At 39.1% G+C, this 24,637-nt stretch overlaps 2 protein-coding genes across 2 annotated transcripts in view; both read left to right on the top strand.

The window, feature by feature from the left end:
* Window positions 1-7,529, top strand: part of gmfb (glia maturation factor, beta) — a 20,333-nt gene extending 12,804 nt beyond the window's left edge. The window contains exons 4-7 of the mRNA XM_062040392.1: window positions 9-62; window positions 160-238; window positions 4,866-4,939; window positions 6,512-7,529. Of these exons, the coding sequence (XP_061896376.1) occupies window positions 9-62; window positions 160-238; window positions 4,866-4,939; window positions 6,512-6,583 (279 nt within the window). The 3' untranslated portion in view covers window positions 6,584-7,529. The remainder of the gene's footprint in view (window positions 1-8; window positions 63-159; window positions 239-4,865; window positions 4,940-6,511) is intronic.
* Window positions 7,530-19,184: 11,655 nt separating this feature from the next.
* cnih1 (cornichon family AMPA receptor auxiliary protein 1) overlaps window positions 19,185-24,637 on the top strand; it is an 18,274-nt gene continuing 12,821 nt past the window's right edge. Inside the window, exons 1-2 of the mRNA XM_062041229.1 lie at window positions 19,185-19,393; window positions 22,448-22,516. Coding sequence (XP_061897213.1) covers window positions 19,313-19,393; window positions 22,448-22,516 — 150 coding nt within the window. The 5' untranslated portion in view covers window positions 19,185-19,312. The remainder of the gene's footprint in view (window positions 19,394-22,447; window positions 22,517-24,637) is intronic.

The raw sequence follows: 24,637 nt of genomic DNA, 5'->3' as shown, positions 1-24,637 counted from the left end.
ACTTTCAGGACATTTCTCTGGACGACCTGAAGGACGAACTCCCAGAGAGACAGCCCAGATATCCTTTGAACAAAAGAATAATAATTGATGTTGGGTTATGTCTTCAACGTGTCAGGGCTGCGAATGAAAAAGAAATGGACCTTAGCGCCAGAAACATATGTGGTGTACAGTTACAAGTACCATCACGACGATGGACGTATATCCTACCCTCTCTGCTTCATCTTCTCCAGCCCAGCAGGTCAGCCACGTGCAGTACAGTATTGTACACTTCTATATAGTACAGAAGAATACTGTATTATATCACACTGTGCAGTGAAATAATTGTATAGTAAGGGTGTAATGGTACGTGTATTTGCATTGAACCGTTTCGGTACGGGGGTTCCGGTTCGGGTTCCACACGGACATATTAAGTAGCGTAACGCACGTTGTGTAAACGGCACAACACACGGCATGCTAGCAGCTAACGGGCTAGGATAGACTGACCATACGTCCTCTTTTCACCGGACATGTCCTCTTTTGCGGAGCTGTCAGGGCGGAGTTTCTTAAATGCCTCAAATGTCCGGCATTTTGAGTTAGGGTTGCGTGTATTTTCAATGTACGTTCAGGGTTAAGAAGGGGTTAAAAACAAAACAAATTGCGCGCGCAGCAGCATTGGTGAGGGAGGGGCAGAGACAGAGAGAGCGAGAGAGTTATGATAAACGCGCATGCGTCGCCAGGCTCTGCTTTTTATTAATAGATTTATCAGATTGAATTTTTTATTAAATATAGCAAGGGTGTCAAAAGTGTGTCCCGGAGGCCATTTGCGGCCCACAGCTAATGTTTTAAAGGCCCACGGCACATTCTAAAAATACTATTAAAATAAACAAAAACATAACAAAAGTGAAATAAAAAAGCTTAAAGCATACTTGCCAACCTTGAGACCTCCGATACCGGGAGGTGGGGGGCGCGGTGGGGGTGGGGCGGGGCGTGGTTAAGGGCGTGGTTAATAGGGGAGTATATTTACAGCTAGAATTCAACAACTCAAGTATTTCATATATATATATATATATATATATATATATATATATATATATATATATATATATATATATATATATATATATATATATATATACACTACCGTTCAAAAGTTTGGGGTCACCCAAACAATTTTGTGGACTAGCCTTCATTTCTAAGAACAAGAATAGACTGTCGAGTTTCAGATGAAAGTTCTCTTTTTCTGGCCATTTTGAGCGTTTAATTGACCCCACAAATGTGATGCTCCAGAAACTCAATCTGCTCAAAGGAAGGTCAGTTTTGTAGCTTCTGTAACGAGCTAAACTGTTTTCAGATGTGTGAACATGATTGCACAAGGGTTTTCTAATCATCAATTAGCCTTCTGAGCCAATGAGCAAACACATTGTACCATTAGAACACTGGAGTGATAGTTGCTGGAAATGGGCCTCTATACACCTATGTAGATATTGCACCAAAAACCAGACATTTGCAGCTAGAATAGTCATTTACCACATTAGCAATGTATAGAGTGTATTTCTTTAAAGTTAAGACTAGTTTAAAGTTATCTTCATTGAAAAGTACAGTGCTTTTCCTTCAAAAATAAGGACATTTCAATGTGACCCCAAACTTTTGAACGGTAGTGTATATACAGGTATATATATATATATATATGTATGTATGTATGAAATACTTGACTTTCAGTGAATTATAGCTATATATATACCGTAATTTCCGGACTATAAGCCGCTACTTTTTCCCCTCGTTCTGGTCCCTGCGGCTTATACAAGGGTGCGGCTTATTTACGGCCTGTTCTTCTCCGACACCGACGAAGAGGATTTCGGTGGTTTTAGTACGCAGGAGGAAGACGATGACACAATGATTAAAGACTGACTTTTCATATACCGGTAGGCTGGTTATTTTGATAACGTACAGGCGAGCACTTTGTATTACTTTGCACCGTTGTATTATTTGTACTCTGCACGAATGCTGTTCGCCATGTCAAAGATGTGAAAGTTTGATTGAATGATTGAAGGATTTATTGTTAATAAATGGGACGCTTTGCGTTCCCAAACAGTCATCTCTGTCCCGACAATCCCCTCCGTGGTAGCAGGAACCCCTATATACTACGGTAATTACACATCAAAACCCTGCGGCTTATAGTCGGGTGCGGCTTATATATGGAGCAATCTGTATTTTCCCCTAAATTTAGCTGGTGCGGCTTATAGTCAGGTGCGGCTTATAGTCCGGAAATTACGGTATGTATATATATATTTATTTTATAATACATATAAATAAAATAAATACTTGAATTTCAGTGTTCCGGGGGCTATCCAGTAGATGGCAGTATTGTCCTGTTTAACTTCTCCTCCGTTCATGACTCGGCCACCGTGTTCAATGGAGAAGTCTGTTTTACAAAATGTACAGGCAACATAATTACATACCCCTTCCCCTTCGAACTGTCCTGGATGAACTGAAATTCTTGTTTCCATTCGTTTTGGAACTTGCAAGCGTATTTCTTCATCTTTCTCGTAGACGGCGTCGCCATGTCTGTAACTTCCTCGTTCTTCTGCTTCGTCTCCTTGGTGTGTGCACAGTTGTGCACTCTACTCTCTAAAAGCCCTAGATGTTATGACGTCATTGGGCAGGCAAGCTGTTTATATTGTGGGAAAGCGGACGTGAGAACAGGCTGTCCCCACTCAGGTCCGCATTGAGCTGGAGGGGGCGTGGCCTCCAGCTCCGACTGAATACCGGGAGTTTGTCGGGAGAAAATTTCTGCCGGGAGGTTGTCGGGAGAGGCGCTGAATACCGGGAGTCTCCCGCTAAAAACGGGAGGGTTGGCAAGTATGGCTTAAAGGTTAAATGTCATTTAGAAAAAGTTGCAATGTTGACTAATAAAACAAAGCTGGGTTTTTTTCTTTCAAACTGTCATTGCTCAAAACATAATATTGAATCAAAATCAATGTTATTATGAATTATTGACCTATCCAAGGTTCCCATTACTTCACATCAAATATTCCACTAAGAAAAACAATTTTGGTGGAAGATTTTGCAAGTTTGGTAAATAAATAACCCAAAAATGTATATTTTGTTGTTTTCTTACTGTACCGAAAATGAACCGAACCGTGACCTCTAAACCGAGGTACGTACCGAACCGAAATTTGTGTGTACTGTTACACCCCTATAGTATAGTAATATGGAACACAGTAAAATACTTTGTCATTTCCGATACTGATATTCAATCCTTGAGTCTTGGTTGATACCGATAATAATCTGATACGATATCAGCAGAAATCATAGTACACACTTGTATTATTTTGTAGTGTGAATGTTTGATTAAGTGAAATTACTCAGAGAACAGTGAATTGTAAGTATGAAAACTAGAGATGTCCGATAATATCAGAATGCCGGTATTATCGGCGATAATTGCTTTAAAATGTAATATCAGAAATTATCGGTATCGGTTTCAAAATTATCGGTATCGGTTTCAAAAAGTAAATTTCATGACTTTTTAAAACGCCACTGTGTACACGGACGTAGGGAGAAGTACAGAGCGCCAATAAATCTTAAAGGCCCAGTCACATAATATCTACGGCTTTTCACACACACACACACAAGTGAATGCAAGGCATACCTGGTCAACAGCCATACAGGTCACACTGAGGGTGGCCGTATAACAACTTTAACACTGTTACAAATATGCGCCACACTGTGAACCTACACCAAACAAGAATGACAAACACATTTCGGGAGAACATCCACACTGTAACACAACATAAACACAACAGAACAAATATCCAGAACCCCTTGCAGCACTAACTCTTCCGGGACGCTACAATATACACCCCCCGATCCCCCAACCTCCTCATGCTCTCTCAGGGAGAGCATGTCCCAAATTCCAAGCTGCTGTTTTGAGGCATGTTAAAAAAAAATAATGCACTTTGTGACTTCAATATTAAATATTGCAGTGCCATGTTGGCATTTATTTTCCATAACTTCAGTTGATTTATTTTGGAAAACCTTGTTACATTGTTTAATGCATCCATCGGGGCATCACAACAAAATTAGGCATAATAATGTGTTAATTCCACAACTGTATATATCGGTATCGGTTGATATCGGTAATTAAGAGTTGGACAATATCGGATATCGGCAAAAAAGCCATTATCGGACATCTCTAATGAAAACACTAACTTTGAAATATTTTATGCTATAGTATTAGTGGTAATTTTTGGGGAGACACTTAGTGGCCACAATAATTCATGAAGTTAAACTCATGACACAGTAAGTTGAGTGACGCGAACACGTTTGTTACTGGCAACTTTCTAATACGCTTCTGCCTTGGAGACTTTGTAGGTGTAAGTCATGCCACTATAATTATCTTATACTTGTTTATCATGACAAACGTGCTGTTTTAGACCGTGAAAGAGCCTTGTTACATATTTCTAGCTTGTGTGCTATTGTCTGCTTAGCGGTTGTGTAGCTGCAAGTTCATAGCAGATGAAAGCCGACCATGTGTATCTTTGTAATTGATTTAACTAAAATACTAGACCGACCTTGTGTGCTTACGTCGAGCCAGTGTGCTATTGTGTGCTTAGCTGTTGCGTAGCTGTTAGCTCTTAGTAGCCTATAGCCTACCATATTAACTTTTTGTAAATGACTTGACTAAAATAGACTGTCTGTCCCGCTTTGCACAAGTAAACACACTGCAGAACTACTAGAATGCATCCGATACTTGTTTTTTTACGGATATCAGACTGATACCAATTGTGGATTGAGACACCCCTATGAAATATTGTACCATATAGTACAGTACAATACAGTAATATATATCTAGTACTGAGAGTCACTTGCATGTGTGTCTTGTGCAGGTTGCAAGCCTGAGCAGCAGATGATGTACGCAGGAAGTAAAAACTCTTTGGTGAAAGATACTGAAATGACAAAGGTTAGTCTTTGATGTCTTTTTGGAGGATACAATTACCAATGTAATAAGAAAACATATTTGTATTATTTTGTTAATATCTGTCAATATGGGACTGAATAAAACGTGTAATAATGTCATCCCAGTTTACCCTGCTACCATGTATCAGTGATCAGGATTTAACATGTAATGACATTTAATTATATTATTTAAAAACCCTCTGTCCTCCGAGGACAAAGCTACGAACAATGGGAGACCGGGCTTTCTGCTCCGCCGCTCCCAGTCTGTGGAACGATCTCCCTGACCACCTGAGGGCACCACAGACTGTGGATGCTTTTAAAAAAGGCTTAAAAACCCTTCTTTAAAAAAAAATGCCTTTTTTTTAGATATATGCATACTAGTTTTAGCTCTTTGGCTGTTCTAGTTTTTATTTTTATTTATTTCTTTTTAATTTTTTTAATACACTGTAGCACTTTGAGGTTGTTTACTCAATGTAAAGTGCTTTTTACTATTGTTATTATAAACATTACTTCCTTCATAAAAAAAACTAACACAAAAGAAAACAATTGTTTATGCATATGTAAATGTATTCAGTTATAAACATTCATTCACTTTCTTCTTTCCTTAAAGCAGTGTTTTTCAACCACTGTGCCGCGGCCGTGGGAAATTATGCAACTTCACCTAATTGGGCCAAAAAAACATTTTTTGCAAATCAATAATTATAATAATGTGCCGTTGTCTAGTGCAGTGTTTTTCAACCTTTTTTGGTATGTAAAAAGTATGTAATGCTTAAACCAAAAATGAACAAAAGGCAAGTCCCGCTAGGAAAAAGCACTGAAGCATAAGGATGGCTATGCAAAACAAAAGTAAAACTGAACTGGCTACAAAGTAAACAAAAACAGAATGCTGGACGACAGCAAAAACTTACAGCGTGTGGAGCGGAGACGGCGTCCACAAAGTACGTCCGTACATGACATGACAATCAACAGTGTCCCCACAAAGAAGGGTAGAGTACGCACAACTTAAATAGTCTTGATTGCCAAAACAAAGTAGGTGCGGGCATCGGAACTCAAAGGAAGGCGTGACGCTGCTACAGGAGAACACCCAACAAAACAGGAAGGGTCACCAAATTAACAGCGCAAGACAGAAACTAAAACACTACACACAGGAAACAACAACAAACTCAAAATAAGGCATGACAACCTGGTGGAGTTTCATTTTTTAACCTTTTCTGCCGGTGGTGTGCCTTTGTATTTTATTTTATGAACAAAATGTGCCTTGGCTCAAAAAAGGTTGAAAAACACTGCCTTAAAGGATCTAAACTTTACCGCTGCCGGTATTTTTTTTTCTATATTTTTAGTGTAATAAATTCAGAATGTGTTTGTTCTATTTTTGGCCAAACTAAGACAAAGGAAAACAATCTGAAGTTGTCTTTATTTTTTACTTTTAATGCCATGATTTTAATAGTCCGGCCCGCGTGTGCACAGATTTTCCTCCATGCGGCCCCTGAGCTAAAACGAGTTAGACCAACTCTGATCTAATGCAAAGAAAAGGGTGTTGTTTAACATTTATTGACAATGAAACTTGACCCTGCAGGTGTTTGAGATCCGAAACACGGAGGACCTGACGGAGGAGTGGCTGAAGGGGAAACTGGCCTTCTTCCGCTAAGGAGGGCTTGGATTGTGCAGGACAAATGTTGTCGGGGGAAGAACCTGCCGCAGATCCCCTCCTCTTTGACGCAGACCTGATTTAAAAGCTGTCGACTACTGTACTTCCTTTCTTGTTTTAGGCTTCTGGCTGGTCTAAAACGGAAATTTAGTTTAATCTAATTTGATTCCCCCCCCCACACACACATACACACACCTCTTAAATCCCCCTTTTGTGGTCTCCATGTGCCAATTGTGTACGTGTCCGTGTCGAATTAACACCCAAGTAGCGCTCAAGCGTGGAACCAAACTTCTTATTGTCAGCAGAGATGTGAATCTTGCAACTCACAATTCAATCCGATTCTTGGGTTGACGATTTGATTCCGAATTCCGAATTTGTTTCAGATTTTTGCAATATATTTGGTGTAGAAATTTGTCATAAACCCTTTTCAAAACAGCTTACATGTCATGATCCGTAGTCTGGATCATGTTTTGAGTATTCTGTTTGTTTCGGACTCCTCGAGTTCCTGTTGGTGCGCCTCCTGAGGTTAGTCACCATGGTTACTTATGATTTTCACCTGCCTCTGTTGTTCGGGACACACCTGTTTGTAATCAAGAGACACTGCCTTTGTTGATCACTCGTCCTGGCTTCTTTCTGTTACGACCGGGTCGCATGGTGATGCGGGGTTTGTTCTCCCAGGGTGCAAGCGGACGACTCCGGACAGGACTTGCAGGTAGAAACAGGATTTAATAGTAAAATAACACTCAAAGAGGTACAAAACAAAAACAAACCGACGGAAAATGGTGCCGATCGCACCTGAAGCTAAGGCTACTACTTAGCACAGACTAGGGATCACTAGACAAGCAAAACTAACGTAACAGTAGCGTGACGCAGATAAAGAAGCCAGGACGAGTGATCAATACAGGCAGGCTTAAATAGTGTCTCTTGATTACAAACAGGTGTGTCCTGAACAACAGAGGCAGGTGAAAATCATAAGTAACCATGGTGACTAAACTCAGGAGGTGCACCAACAGGAACTGTACGGAGTCCAAAACAAACAGAATACTCAAAACATGATCCGGACCACGGATCGTGACGTTACAGGCTAGAAAATCCTCCTATTGGCTGCGATCAAGTGCAAAGACGGCCTAAAAAATATATTTTTAATAATCGATTCTTAATGATAAATAAATGGGTTATACTTATTATTATTATTATTATTATTATTCTTGAACACAGAATCCCAGTAAGTAAGAATTTGGATTCAAATCGATTTTTTTTCTTGCAACCTTATTGGTCAGTTTGGGAGATGTTTTGTGCTCGTACTGTAAGTCGTTAACTTGTTTATCCTTTTTATTTGTTTTACATTTGGTGCATTTTGGGTTGTGTAACAATTTTTTTGAACAGCGTGAATTCTGATATGAAACAAGCATCCTGCCAGAAGAACATTAGCTACAGTCGTGCACGTTGGTCAGTCATTGCTTCATCATTTGAGGGCTTTTCAATCAAAGTAGTTGTCAAATATCAATTCCAATATTGGCTCTTCAACCAGAGGTGAAAGATCATTTTTCAGGTTTTGGTTTTTAATTCATAATTGTATTGTTAAATGGACTTTATTCATCTTCATTCTTCGAGATACAGTCGTGGTCAAAAGTTGACATACACTTGTAAAGAACATCATGTCATGGCTGTCTTGAGTTTCCTATAATTTCTACAACTCTTAGTTTTTTGTGATAGAGTGATTGGAGCACGTACTTGTTGGTCACAAAAAACATTCGTGAAGTTTGGTTCTTTTATGAATTTATTATGGGTCTACTGAAAATGGGAGCAAATCTGCTGGGTTAAAAGTATACATACAGCAATGTTAATATTTGCTTACATGTCCCTTGGCAAGTTTCACCGCAATAAGGCACTTTTGGTAGCCATCCACAAGCTTCTGGCAAGCTTCTGGTTGAATATTTGACCTCTCCTCTTGACAAAATTGGTGCAGTTCAGCTAAATTTGTTGGTTTTCTGACATGGACTTGTTTCTTTGGGAAGGCCATTCTAAAACCTTCATTCTAGCCTGATTTAGCCATTCCTTTACCACTTTTGACCTGTGTTTGGGGTCATTGTCCTGTTGGAACACCCAACTGCGCCCAAGACCCAACCTCCGGGCTGATGATTATAGCTTGTCCTGAAGAATTTGGAGGTAATCCTCCTTTTTCATTGTCACATTTATTCTCTGTAAAGGACCAGTTCCATTGGCAGCAAAACAGGCCCAGAGCATAATACTACCACCACCATGGCATGGTGTTCCTGAGATTAAAGGCCTCACCGTTTCTCCTCCAAACATATTACTGGGTATTGTAGCCAAACAGTTCAGAACTGTACTTGACTATTTTTGGGGTGAACAGAATGACACAATAAGTGTTTTAGGGATGTCACAATAGCCAATGTCAAGATCATACCCACTCAAACATTCCAGACTGGACCATGTGTCTGTGATTACTAGGGATTAGTAGTAGTAGTCGTGGTGATGAATGTTGTGCCGGATTCTGGCATAAAACCGCTTTAAAGTCATGATTTTTAGGCTGGCATTAACGTTTTCAAATCATTTAAATCAACATGACAATCTTTGTTGATAATGTAAACTTATTTGCGTTGGCATAATGCTGCCTCTGAGTTGTCTTAGCGTGGATGATGTAGCGCAACAATCCAATAGCAGACAACTCTTGTTTAGACAACGCCTCTGCTGGTTGTGGCCAAGTAGTGCACTCCATTTTTCCCTCTTATGTTGTCAAGACACGACTAATAGGTAATTATTCCTTTTAAGACTTGTATGCCCGTTCCCTTTGTTGCCCGCGACTTGACGTCCTTTCTATTGAATGTGCCATCGGATTTTGTGCCAGTATCTTTTGAAAAAGTTCATTGTTTCGGGCAATATGGCTGAACACTATAACAATATAAGTGTTTCATATCGGTCGATATCGATAACTATTGATATTTTTATAACCGATCAAAAATAAGGACCAGGAGAAAATGTTATTTAATGTCAAAATTTTAATTTTCAATGTAACCTTCCTCCGATTATAGTCCCCTTAGCTATCAAGAGGAGGGAAGGAAATGACATTTTATTTACATTGAATGAAAACACCCGTATTTTTCGGAGTATAAGTCGCACCGGAGTATAAGGCGCACCTGCCAAAAATGCATAATAAAGAAGGAAAAAAACATATGTAAATCGCACTGGAGTATAAGTCGCATTTTTGGGGAAATGTATTTGATAAAACCCAACACCAAGAATAGACATTTGAAAGGCAATTTAAAATAAATAAAGAATAGTGAACAACAGGCTGAATAAGTGTACGTTATATGAGGCATAAATAACCAACTGAGAACGTGCCTGGTATGTTAACGTAACATATTATGGTAAGAGTCATTCAAATAACTATAACATATAGAACATGCTATACGTTTACCAAACAATCTGTCACTCTTAATCGCTAAATCCCATGAAATCTTATACGTGTAGTCTCTTACGGGAATGAGCTAAATAATACTATTTGATATTTTACGGTAATTTGTTTAATAATTTCACACATAAGTCGCTCCTGAGTACCCCTGGCCAAACTATGAAAAGAACTGCGACTTATAGTCCGAAAAAAACGGTAAATACAATTCCAAAATCACAAATAACCTTTTAAAATGAAGTTGCAAAAATAAGGAATACATAAGAAATGCTTTTAACATTATTATATTGATTTGGAGCATGCTAAAAAGAACACGTTTACACATTCCGACATGTCTGGAATACAGTTGATCTTATTCTGACCTCTTAAGCAATTAGTAAATACAACCACGAACGGACCAAATGTCAACAACTCGTGAGAAATAAAAGCAAGGCGTTTTCTTTTAGTCAAAAAACATAGTTGAGTGTGTTATCTGCATGTCTGAACAGGTTACACCCACATTACTGTAAAGTTATTGTTAGTATTATGGACGTGAGCTGCTGTTTTCCTTCCAGAGCATAGTAGTAAATCCAGAGTGATTTATTTTCCAATTAGCATTTATATGATATTATTATACCAATTAATAAGAGTTGATTGTTCTTCTTTGCTGTGCTGAATGTGTCCTTTTTTTTTACCTGAACATGTGTTGTTTAGCTTTGCAACGGTAATAACAATGTAGTCATCCTGTCCTGCTCTCCTTTTCAGTAACTTTTGGAAAGATGTACTGTTATCATAACCGAGGCCTCGTGGCAACAGTGAAACTTTAGACATTCTACTTGTATTTTCCCTACTTTCTATTATAAAATGTGTCTTGTCTCCTGTTGTCCAAATAAAAGCGTCGAGGACGTTTGTGAGTCTCTTCTTCTGTGCATTGGAAAAGTGACAACTACACTCTTAACAAAAAAAAAAAAAGATATCACTTGGGATGAGAGTGCGGAAATATGACCATATCACACCAACTCTCAGATCCCTTCACTGGCTTCCTGTTCCACTCAGGATTGAATTCAAAGTCTCCCTACTAACCCACCAGTGCCTCCATGGAAATGCCCCCCTCTACCTAAAAGAACTACTCACCCCCAAATCCAAATCCTCCACACGACACCTCTGCTCCGGACAGGCTAACCTCCAACCTCCGAGGACAAAGCTACGAACATTGGGAGACCGGGCTTTCTGCTCTGCCGCTCCCAGTCTGTGGAACGCTCTCCCTGACCACCTGAGGGCACCACAGACTGTGGATGCTTTTAAAAAGGCTTAAAAACCCTTCTTTTTTTTTAAAAAAAGCCTTTTTTTTTTAGATATATGCATACTAGTTCTAGCTATTTGGCTGTTCTAGTTTTTATTTGTATTTATTTTTTATTATGTTTTTTAATACACTGTAGCACAGGGGTCACCAACCTTTTTGAAACCAAGAGCTACTTCTTTGGTACTGATTAATGCGAAGGGCTACCAGTTTGATACACACTTAAATAAATTGCCAGAAATAGCCAATTTGCTAAATTTACCTTTAACTCTATGTTATTATTAATAATTAAAGATATTTATCTTTGTGGAAACACTGATCATCTTAATGATTTCTCACAATAAATATATATAGAAACAGATAAACATCAATATGCAACACTTTATTTTTATATTTTCTCTAAGTGCACATTTTTCAAATTTAACATTTTCATATGAACACTTCTAAGACATTCTTGTGAAATCACAATATCCCATTTTAACTAGCTAGCCACTAACATTTTTAAACAAATCATGAATTACTTTGCACCATGTTTGTACAAATAATAACTCATGTAAAATACAAAAGTCAACTCTCAAATTTTTAAATAAATCATGTCACACTTTGAACTGGACACCAAATCTGTTATCTGTTTCTTTGTCAGTTAGTGAAGACCAAGTCTTTAAAAGATTTTCTTGGATTTTCAAATTCTATTTGAGTTTTGTCTCTCTTAGAATTAAAAATGTCGAGCAAAGCGAGACCAGCTTGCTAGTAAATGAATCAAATTTAAAAAATAGAGGCATCTCTTTGAGCTATTTGTAGAACAGGCCAGCGGGCTACTCATCTGGTCCTTACGGGCTACCTGGTGCCCGCGGGCACCGCGTTGGTGACCCCTGCTGTAGCACTTTGAGGTTGTTTACTCAATGTAAAGTGCTTTTTACAAATAAAATCTATTATTATTATTATTATTATGTGCGATATGACCCATCTATCCATCCATTTTCTACCGCTTGTCCCTTTCGGGGTCGCTGGAGCCTATCTCAGCTGCATTCGGGCGGAAGGCCGGGTACACCCTGGACAAGTCGCCACCTCATCACAGGGCCAACACAGATAGACAACATTCACACACATTCACACACTAGGGCCAATTTTTAGTGTTGCCAATCAACCTATCCGAAAAGATATATTGCGGTAAGAGTGACACGCTAACAGCCAATCAGGTCACAGTACTCACTATCAGGTTTGGTTGCACCATCTTGTTGTCTCGCGGTTGATGCTTTGCATAGAGTGAGAAGAGAAAGTAAAAATTAGTTCTGCAGAGCAAAGAAATTGTGGACAAAACAGAAAATGTCACCTCAACAGTATGGCTTTTTTTTTTTCTAACTGACATTAGTCAGACCAATGTGGTCTGTAAATTACGCAAGGCGCCACTACCGGTAGTATCATACCACACCACACTTAAAAGGGGAACTGCACTTTTTTTTTTGAATTTTTCCTATCGTTCTCAATCATTATGGAAGACATGAGGCCATTTTTTTATATATTTTTTATATTCTAAACCAGGGGTCACCAACCTTTTTGAAACCAAGAGCTACTTCTTGGGTACTGATTAATGCGAAGGGCTACCAGTTTGATACACACTTAAATAAATTGCTAGAAATAGCCAATTTGCTCAATTTACCTTTAACTCTATGTTATTATTAATAATTAATGATATTTACACTTAATTGAACGGTTTAAAAGAGGAGAAAACACGAAAAAAAATGACAATTACATTTTGAAACATAGTTTATCTTCAATTTCGACTCTTTAAAATTCAAAATTCAACCGAAAAAAAGAAGAGAAAAACTAGCTAATTCGAATCTTTTTGGAAAAAATAAAAAAAAGAATTTATGGAACATCATTAGTAATTTTTCCTGATTAAGATTAATTTTAGAATTTTGATGACATGTTTTAAATATGTTAAAATCCAATCTGCACTTTGTTAGAATATATAACAAATTGGACCAAGCTATATTTCTAACAAATCATTATTTCTTCTAGATTTTCCAGAACAACATTTTTAAAAGAAATTCAAAATACTTTGAAATAAGATTTAAATTTGATTCTACAGATTTTCTAGATTTGCCAGAATAATTTTTTTGAATTTTAATCATAATAAGTTTGAAGAAATATTTCAAAAATATTCTTCGTCGAAAAAACAGAAGCTAAATTGAAGAATTAAATTAAAATGTGTTTATTATTCTTTACAATAAAAAAAATTACTTGAACATTGATTTAAATTGTTAGGAAAGAAGAGGAAGGAATTTAAAAGGTAAAAAGGTATATGTGTTTAAAAATCCTAAAATAATTTTTAAGGTTGTATTTTTTCTCTAAAATTGTCTTTCTGAAAGTTATAAGAAGCAAAGTAAAAAAAATAATGAATTTATTTAAACAAGTGAAGACCAAGTCTTTAAAATATTTTCTTGGATTTTCAAATTCTATTTGAGTTTTGTCTCTCTTAGAATTAAAAATGTAGAGCAAAGCGAGACCAGCTTGCTGGTAAATAAATACAATTTAAAAAATAGAGGCAGCTCACTGGTAAGTGCTGCTATTTGAGCTATTTTTAGAACAGGCCAGCGGGCTACTCATCTGGTCCTTACGGGCTACCTGGTGCCCGCGGGCACCGCGTTGGTGACCCCTGTTCTAAACATTAAATAAATGCGATCAAAAGTTTGCTTACAATGGAGCCTATGGGAGTCGCTCTATTCTGCCTGTAAAGCTCTTTAAAAAGATTATAATACCTCCATTAAGGTTTTTATAAACATGATGTATGTATATGTAATGTGGTAACGAGCAATTATAATAACATTTTATATTTACGTATTTTGATAATTTTAAGCATATGCGGCGCAACGCATCACGACCTTCGTTTTTGTCCTTCATCACTGATTACTGCTCACTGCATGCATACTTTATGGGAGCAAACAAACGTAATAAAGCATCACTTACTGTACAATGTCTGCTGTCATTAGGATGCCGACTGCTAAAATGTTCATGTATTCCCATTTTAAATGAAGAATGACTATAAAGAAACGGGGTGGAACCAAGCGTCTTTGGTTACCTTCTCGCCATTTCCGGGCTCTCAATGGCTACCAAAGTGTACCAACTTGTCGGATTACCTCCTCAAACTTCTTTTGTTCAGTTTTAAATAGCTGCAACATAACATACATAAGTAACAAACCGCATAATAACAACATGTCACAACATAGCTGTAAACCTGGCTTCACCCAAGGAAGGCACACATGACATGATTATATGTCATGTCACTATATACCGCACACATACTGCTATACACACGCCTAACCAGGCGTTTTTTTCTCTCAAGGAATTGTGAAATAAAATCATGTCTTCAGGAGATCAACACTGTACTGAAGCCCAGAACACTCTACACATTTCCCCAGTTTTAGTTTAGAGAAAAGGAAAGATTGGCCTGGCCCACTAGGATCCCTCTTTATGTTTGTGAACTTTATAGTCTATAACTTTAGAGTGATGTGATAATCAAACACTCTAGAAGTCTGGAATGAAAGAATATATAAGAGAATTGACAGCGTGTGTGTACCTTCAGTGCTGAATGATGAGCAGAGGCAGAGTTTGGATGGATTGGATTGGATTATCGATATCGACCGATACAAAACACTTAAATCGTGGTTCAGTTTTCAGCCATAGCCCTACTTTAAACACTGTTCATTTGCCGCAATGGAGGCGAGAATTAGTGATTTAGGAGCTGCACTGTGCCGTGATTTTACCAGTCCGGCACGCTTAGGAGTAGATTTTTCTCCATGTGACCCCCAATCTAAAATGAGTTTTACACCCCTGCAAAAGAACGTTTGATCCAAACAAAAAGTCAAAGGGTAACAGCTCAGTGTAGTGATTAAACTATTTTAAATAGCTGCAACATAACATACATAAGTAACAAACCGCATAATAACAACATGTCACAACATAGCTGTAAACCTGGCTTCACCCAAGGAAGGCACACATGACATGATTATATGTCATGTCACTATATACCGCACACATACTGCTATACACACACCTAACCAGGCGGTTTTCTCTCTCAAGGAATAGTGAAATAAAATCATGTCTTCAGGAGATCAACACTGTACTGAAGCCCAGAACACTCTACACATTTCCCCAGTTTTAGTTTAGAGAATAGGAAAGATTGGCCTGGCTCACTAGCATCCCTCTTTATGTTTGTGAACTTTATAGTCTATACATTTAGAGTGATGTGATAATCAAACACTCTAGAAGTCTAGAATGAAAGAGTATATAAGAGAATTGACAGAGTGTGTGTACCTTCAGTGCTGAATGATGAGCAGAGGCAGAGTTTGGATGGATTGGATTGGATTATCGATATCGACCGATACAAAACACTTGAATCGTGGTTCAGTTTTCAGCCATAGCCCTACTTAAACACTGTTAATTTGCCGCAATGGAGACAAGAATTAGTGATTTGGGAGCTGCACTGTGCCGTGATTTTACCAGTCTGCCACGCTTAGGAGTAGATTTTTCTCCATGTGACCCCCAATCTAAAATGAGTTTTACACCGGGGGGAGTTCCACAAACCACGTTAAAAACCCAGATTCCGATCTAACAAAGGTCTAAACTCATTCTCCTTCTATGCCACATCGATATGGAATGCACTCCCAACAGGTGTAAAAGTAAGTGCATCTCTATCCTCCTTCAAAACCGCACTAAAACAACACCTCCAGGCAACTTCAACCCTTGACTAACACCCTCCCTCTTCCACATACCACCTCCCCGGATTGTAAATAACCAAATGTAAATAATCAAATGTATTTCTAATGTTTATACTTGTTCTTATGCTTTCAACAACAACAATAAGGCGGATGAGGGACCTGGGAGTTGGCGGTCAAGCTCTACGTCAGGCCGTAAAGGAAACATCGCGGGTGGCAGAGCGGAGCAGCCAATGGCTCTGGCTAAAGAGGAAATACCCCAACTGGTCACCAAAATAAATCATTACTCATGCCAAGGCTGGTCAGATGCAGAGGGGTGTGCTTCTGGGACGCCAGAATGCACCGCTGAACCTACTTGAGGCGTCGTGGGCCCAGTCAGCGAAACGTCCATGAGAGTATGAGCCCACTTGAAAACCCTAATGATGCGTCTGTCCAGCCTGCAGCAACACAGATAATAAATCAGTGTTTTTAAGTAAATATATATGGGTCGAAATTGACCCGTAACACCATAGATGTTACTATAGTTAAGATTATTAAAAGGAAAAAATAAATAAAATAAATGTATTTAAAAGATGTGTTCTAATACCCCTCAGTAATAGTCAGATAACACAACAACCTTTTATTTGTTTATACGATTCTCTTGAGGTTCATTTGACCATTTTTTAAATTGAAATCGAGGGGTATACTGACAAAAAAAGGCCCAATGGCCTACACCAAAAATATTAAAACCAATATTTTTATGGATAAGGAAGCCTAACAAGGTAACAAGAGATGAGAAACAAATTGGATGATAGATAATTGTTTTCAGTGTATTATACAGCTGATTTAAGACATGGGTCAAAACCGACCCGTTAACATAAGAGATGGTAACAGAAAGCTAACACAAGAGGAAGGTTAAGTCTTCAACACGGGAGGTAGGAAGTGGCACTCTGGATTATAACATCTTGTCCTGTGTATTTGGAAACTTTCTGAACTCACTATGTTCTCTGCTCGCTGTACTTATCCTACCAAGTCAGACCTACACTGTTTCAATATCCATTTCTCTGGTGATGCAATTGTTGATGACTGATTGATTGATTGATTGATTGATTGAAACTTTTATTAGTAGATTGCACAGTGAAGTACATATTCCGTACAATTGACCACTAAATGGTAACACCCGAATAAGTTTTTCAACTTGTTTAAGTCGGGGTCCACTTAAATTGATTCATGATACAGATATATACTATCAAATATATACTAACATCATAATACAGTCATCACACAAGATAATCATCAGAGTATATACATTGAATTATTTACATTATTAACATATTTGGGATATGGAGGGGGTGGCGGGGGGTTAGGTTTGGTTGGTATCAACACTTCTGTCATCAACAATCAGCATCAACAATTGCATCATCAGAGAAATGGACATTGAAACAGTGTAGGTCTGACTTGGTAGGATATGTACAGCAAGTAGTGGACATAGAGAGAGAGATATCAGAAAGCATAAGAAAAACATTTGATTATTAACAATCCGGGGAGGTAAGATGTGGTGGGGGAGGGTGTTAGTTTAGGGTTGAAGTTGCCTGGAGGTGAACTTTTATTGCGGTTTTGAAGGAGGATAGAGATGCCCTTTCTTTTATACCTGTTTGGAGCGCATTCCACATTGATGTGGCATAGAAAGAGAATGAGTTAAGACCTTTGTTAGATCGGAATCTGGGCTTAACGTGGTTTGTGGAGCTCCCCCTGGTGTTGTGGTTATGGCGGTCATTTACGTTAAGGAAGTAGTTTGACATGTACTTCGGTATCAGGGAGGTGTAGTGTATTTTATAGACTAGGCTCAGTGCAAGTTGTTTTACTCTGTCCTCCACCCTGAGCTAGCCCACTTTGGAGAAGTGGGTAGGAGTGAGGTGTGATCTGGGGTGGAGGTCTAAAAGTAATCTGACTAGCTTGTTCTGGGATGCTTGGAGTTTAGATTTGAGGGTTTTGGAGGTGCTAGGGTACCAGGAGGTGCATGCGTAATCGAAAAAGGGTTGAACGAGAGTTCCCGCCAGAATCCTCAAGGTGCTTTTGTTGACCAGAGAGGAGATTCTATAGAGAAATCTTGTTCGTTGGTTGACCTTTTTGATTACCTTGGTTGCCATTTTATCACAGGAAAGATTAGCCTCTAGTATGGAACCTAGGTAGGTGACCTCATCTTTCCTGGTGATAACAATGTCACCCACTTTTATAGTGAAATCATTGACTTTCTTAAGGTTGATGTGGGACCCAAACGGGATGGATTCCGTTTTACCCAAGTGTATGGATAGCTTGTTGTCGGCGAGCCAGGTGCAAGTTCTACTGAGTTCAGCACTGAGGATTTTCTCCACCTGTGACTTGTCCTTGCCCGATACCAGCAAGGTCGAGTCATCCGCAAACAAGAACAATTCACAGTCGCATGCCGATGACATGTCGTTTATGTATATTAGGAACAGTAAAGGTCCCAATATACTGCCTTGGGGGACTCCACAGCTCACTGAGAGGGGGATGGGACACAGGGCCGTTCACCTCTACCACCTGTTCCCTCCCCTCCAAGTAAGATTGTATCCAGCTCGATGAGGTTTTGTCAAATCCGATTGCTCTGAGCTTATCCAACAATATATCGTGGTTAACGGTGTCAAAGGCCTTCTGAAGGTCCAGCATGACCATGCCGCAGTATTTGCCCGCGTCCACCTCATGTTTGATGTGGTCGGTCAGATAGAGAAGGCATGTGTCAGTGGAGTGGTTAGTTCTGAAGCCGGATTTGGAATTTGTGCTGCTTGAAGTGTTGATATCAACCAAACCCTCCTCATCCCAACCCCCTGGATTGTAAATAATGTAAATAATTCAATGTATATACTCTGATTATTAACTTGTGTGATGACTGTATTATGATGATAGTATACCATGAATTGATTACGTGGACCCCGACTTAAACAAGTTGAAAAACTTATTCCGGTGTTACCATTTAGTGGTCAATTGTACGGAATATGTACTGAACTGTGCAATCTACTAATAAAAGTTTCAATCAATCAATCAATCAATCAATCAATCAATCAATCAATCAATCAATCAATCAAACCCCTGCAGTAGAACGTTTGATCCAAACAAAAAGTCAAAGGCTAACAGCTCAGTGTAGTGATGAAATAAATCCACAAGATGGCGACATAGCGTGCCATGGCGAACTGACGTCGCCGGAGAAGAAGACACATTCAGGGGCTAACCTCAAATCCGTAGTGAGTCTGCCTGCTTCATCATCACCCGGAGGAGGCCAAGCTGAGGAGGAAGAAGAGGGAAACATGGCGTTCACATTCGCGGCCTTTTGTTACATGCTAGCGTTGCTGCTCACGGCGGCGCTCATCTTCTTCGCCATTTGGCACGTAAGTGTCGTCCCGGTGCTAACATGAAGGAAGTCTGCTCCTAAAGTTGGAGAGACAACAGGCCATGTTTAGTGGGAACATAGCTACTGTAAAGTTACTTTACTTATATGACGTGAATGGGCTGTGTATCGCCTGCCTGGAATGTTCTAGAATGTTCTAGAAACGTCTGTTTAGAATGTTGCCAAGCGCTGTCCGGGATTCAACCATTCAGCTAAAGGCTCAACGTTGACTGCTTAAACGACAGTTTGTTCAGTCGTGGCTCTATTTTCAGCTCCATGTTGCGTTATATAACGATGTTTGTCCGGGTTTTTTATGGCTGCCGACACGTCAAAAGTTGTCGCTGTCAAACGCTAATGCGATTTGCTAGCTAGGTAGCTAACGAGCTAGCAGACGAAGTGCTGCCCACTCCTCAGCAAGGAAAGTAGCTATTGGCTGTCGCTAGATGACGTCACCGCTTCATTTGCATAATTTATTTCAATAGACGCTGTAGGCCAAGGTGTTAAACTCTGGCCTGCGGGCCAAATTTGGCAATATCAAATTAACATTAGAGCTGGCACGCCGGTATTATACAGCAGCACCACCGCTAATACTCATACTTGCCAACCCTCCCGATTTTCAATGCCCCTCTCGAAAGTCCCCCGGGGCAACCATTCTCCCGAATTTCTCCCGATTTCCACCCGGACAACAATATAAGGCACTGCCTTTAGCGTCCTCTACAACCTGTCGTCACGTCTGCTTTTCCTCCATACAAACAGCGTGCCGGCCCCTGTCACATTATACATGTGGTTTCTACACACACGTAAATGAATCAACCGCCATACAGGTCACACGGAGGGTAGCCGCATAAACAACTTTAACACTGTTGCAAATATGCGGCACACTGTGAAACCACACCAAACAAGAATGACAAACACATTTCTGGAGAACATCCGCACCGTAACCCAACATAAACACAACAGAACAAATACCCAGAACCCCTTGCAGCACTAACTCTTCCGGGACGCTACAATATACACCTCCGGCTACCACCAAACCCCGCCCACCTGAGCCCCGACATTAATGAACTAGCATCCCAGAAAAGATGGCAGGTATCTGGCTTGGGCACATCAGATTAGATCAGTGTGTCGCAAACTGAGCAGTAAAAAGGCCTGAATGGTTGATTTATTCATTGTTATTTTATTTTCAAATTTATTAGCCTGTGGAAAAAGTTAATGTTGATATTTACCTGAGAAGGCTGCAAATAGAAAAGAGGCATTCAATTTTTTATTTAAATTTTATTTAATATACCATTGATGTTTTTTCATTTGTTTTTTGAAAGTTGATTTTGCACTATTGAGTTAAATAAGTGTTGCTTGTTCCATATTCAGTGTTAAAGCGAATCAGTGTAGCAAATTGAGCAATAATTAACATTTTATTCATGCACTTTCTCTTGCTACTTCAAGGCTTGAATGTTTGATTCATTCACTATTGTTATTTTATTTTCAAATTTATTATTAGCCTGTGGAAAAAGTGTATTTTGATATTTACCTCAGAAGGCTGCAAATAGAAAAGAGGCATTTAATTTTTATTTAAATTGTATTTGATATGCCATTGATATTTTTGAATTATTATTATTATTATTTGAAACTCGATTTTGCATGTCACTATAAAGTTATATAAGCTTTGCTTGTTCAATATTCAATGCAAAACTTGTTTGGGTCCCTATTAAAAGGTTCATTTGTTCAACCTTGGCCCGCGGCTTTGTTCAGTTTTAAATTTTGGCCCACTCTGTATTTGAGTTCGTCACCCCTGCTGTAGGCATACTTGCCCACCCTCCCGATTTTCCTGGGCTGTTAATATAACTAGATAACTCATGTGATTAAATCACAAAAAATATTACATTAATCATGTATAGTTGCAGATTAATCATGCAATTTATATTTTTTTACATTAATTTATTTTGAAGTTGTTTACATTAACTACTTTATGCCTGAAAGGCGGCGTGGGTTGTTTGTCTCCAAGGTCAGTGATCAGGTCAATGCATAAGCAAACAATATTTTGCTTCGTATGAAACCCTGACAGGACTTTAGATATACCTTTACCAGGTTTTCAGCAAATAAATTACAAAGAAAATTGTGTATGACATTTAGATGATACATTTGCATTTGTGTTAAAATATCGGGGTCTTTTTTTAGGTTCATTTGGATTATGTAATCCAGTAATTTACTGAAATAAATCATGATTATTAAAAATGCCAAAACTGGGATTAATCAGATTTCTTTTTTTAAATATATATATTATTTGACAGCACTAATAATTTTATATTACACTGATTTGCTTTTGTCAGCTCAAACAAAAAGTTGATGTTTTGCTATCGTTTAGCATATATTTTAACATCTGTAATGTACAAAAAAATTTGGACATGCCATGTAGGTAGGTCTTTATTGTCATTGCACAAGTACAACAAAACTTTGTTTTCAGCACAAACCCGTTCAAGATTAGACAAACAAACAGTGTACAGGGTTACAGAACAGGAACGCTGATGGGGCGCCCCGTAAAAGATGGGAAAGAGGTAAACGCTGGGGAAGGGTGAGTAAAAAAATACAATCTAGACTGGGGAAAAAAAACCTCCATAGCAAAGCACATATACATATTACAACGTACATCTCGAGATATCTAGCAACAGAGGGGAGGGAGTGGGGGGCCATGTTGGCAGGCTGCAGCTCTCAGGATGCTGCCCATCCGTCCATCACCCCTATGGGATTTGCGTCAAGGGCGTTGGGTATGTGTGTGTGTGGCATATATTTTTTGCGGATGCATGTGTGTGTGTGTAAGCCTCAAATTAACTTTATCTGAAGGACATGCATGCATGCCAATTATGCATTAAATGACGTGTTAATTGTGTGTGCGGACGTAACTTCCAGGGAGCGAACTTGCACAGGTTTAAACTTGGTGGATGGTTTGTGCGATGAAAGGCGGTGCATATCAAATGTAACTGGCAAGGAGCGACTTTGACATTAGCCTGATTGAGGAACTAATATTTAGTTTTGCATTACGGTCATGTTCTGTCTGCAGATAATCGCGTTTGATGAGCTGAAGACGGACTACAAGAACCCCATAGATCAGTGCAACACTTTAAATCCGGTAAGTCCCCTCGCCGACTCCTCGAAGCTGCCACCTTCGCCGCAGGGAGCGCATGCGGAAATGCGCTGTTGGATTGGACGGAGTATAGAATAATCATTTCTCTGCACTGTTATGCTTAAAAGACCTGGCTGTTTAATTTGAATGTTTCCTGCTGTCTCAACTCTAATGCTTTTCTTTTTGTTTGTTTGTTTCCTCCCTCCACTTTGTGCACACATTGCTAAAAAAAAAAATAAGACAATAGAAAAGGTCAAAAAAGTAAAGAGAATCAAAATTGCATTGAAGGTTTGTACCAATTTTAACAAATGTTCAAATGCCCGCTCAGTTGAACTCTTCAGTCTTTGTCATTGTGCACGAAGAAGTGTTTGCAAACGTCTTTTCAGTTAACTGAAGCATCAAATGTTCATGTAGGCACCTTGAGTCCGCCTGGTGGTTGCTTTCGAGCTTATTATTCTGCATATGTTAGCTTTAATAAGTTGGTTATTTCTTCAGCAGTACTCTTTGACCAAATAATACCTGACAGCTTACTTGCATGTTAACCGAAAAGACTTGCAAAGGCGCCAAACATGCATGTTATGATTATGATTATTATTATTATTACTATTACTACAACCTTCCCTTTGTTTGCATATCAAGTCAGTAACTTTCCCAGCAAGCTCAGTGATCATGTGATCAGCAGTAATGTGGCGAGGCGTACACACTACACTTGTTTCTTTAAACCACTCCAATACACGTCGTGACTTGTTATCACGGTGTCTGGAAGGCATCTTTATTGCATCTTTTCTCCAAAGCTAAAACAAAAAGAATGTGAGGGGAAAACTACGTCTTATCTCTTTTAGATGCCCTGACTCTTTGTAGCTGCATGAGGAAATATAGTTTACATACAGTATACAGTAGTGTGCATACATTAGGGATGTGAGGATACAATACATTCATGTCACAGTTTTTGTGACCAAAACTATCACGATTATCATTATTTGTGCTTTTAACGTATTTATATACACACTCAAATCTTTTAACCAATTTTTTTTTTTAAATAACTATAATAAATTGGCCCTCGTGTGTGAACGCGAGTGTGAATGTTGTCTATTTGTGTTGGCCCTGCGATGAGGTGGCGACTTGTCCAGGGTGTAGTGGGATAGGCCCCATTGCCCAGAGAGGGACAAGCTGTAGAAAATAAATGGATGGATAAAATTACAGATGTCCGATAATGGCTTTTTTGCCGATATTCCGATATTGTCCAACTCTTAATTACCGATACCGATATATACAGTCGTGGAATTAACACATTATTATGCCTAATTTTGTTGTGATGCCCCGCTGGATGCATTAAACAATGTAACAAGGTTTTCCAGTATAAATCAACTCAAGTTATGGAAAAAAAATGCCAACATGGCACTGCCATATTTATTATTGAAGTCACAAAGTGCATTATTTTTTTTAACACGCCTCAAAACAGCAGCTTGGAATTTGGGACATGCTCTCCCTGAGAGAGCATGAGGAGGTTGAGGTGGGAGTGGGTGGGTTGTATATTGTAGCGTCCCGGAAAAGTTAGTGCCTGAAGGGGTTATGGGTATTTGTTCTGTTGTGTCACGTTGCGGATGTTCTCCCGAAATGTGTTTGTCATTTGTAACAGTGTTGAAGTTGTTTATACGGTCACCCTCAGTGTGACCTGTATGGCTGTTGACCAAGTATGCCTTGCATTCACTTGTGTGTGTGAAAAGCCGTAGATATTATGTGACTGGGCCGGCACGCAAAGGCAGTGCCTTTTAAGGTTTATTGGCGCTCTGTACTTCTCCCTACGTCCGTGTACACAGCCGCGTTTAAAAAAGTCTTAAATTTTACTTCTTGAAACCGATACCGATAATTTTGAAACCGATACAGATAATTTCCGATATTACATTTTAAAGCATTTATCGGCCGATAATATCGGCAGTCCGATATTATCGGACATCCCTAGATAAAATAGACACACAATTAGGGCTGGTTACCAAATCCGGTACTTTTTTGGCACCGATCGAGTCCCGCCGGTCCTACCAGGCATGGATTCACACAAAATCCAACAGTGCCATATTACGCTACCTAAGTTGCAGGCGACGTTACACCCGGTTGCCAATTCAGCAC

The sequence above is a fragment of the Entelurus aequoreus genome, linkage group LG03, assembly GCF_033978785.1.
Source record: "Entelurus aequoreus isolate RoL-2023_Sb linkage group LG03, RoL_Eaeq_v1.1, whole genome shotgun sequence".
Taxonomy (NCBI): Eukaryota; Metazoa; Chordata; class Actinopteri; order Syngnathiformes; family Syngnathidae; genus Entelurus; species Entelurus aequoreus.
This window is presented reverse-complemented; position numbering and strand designations above follow the sequence as displayed.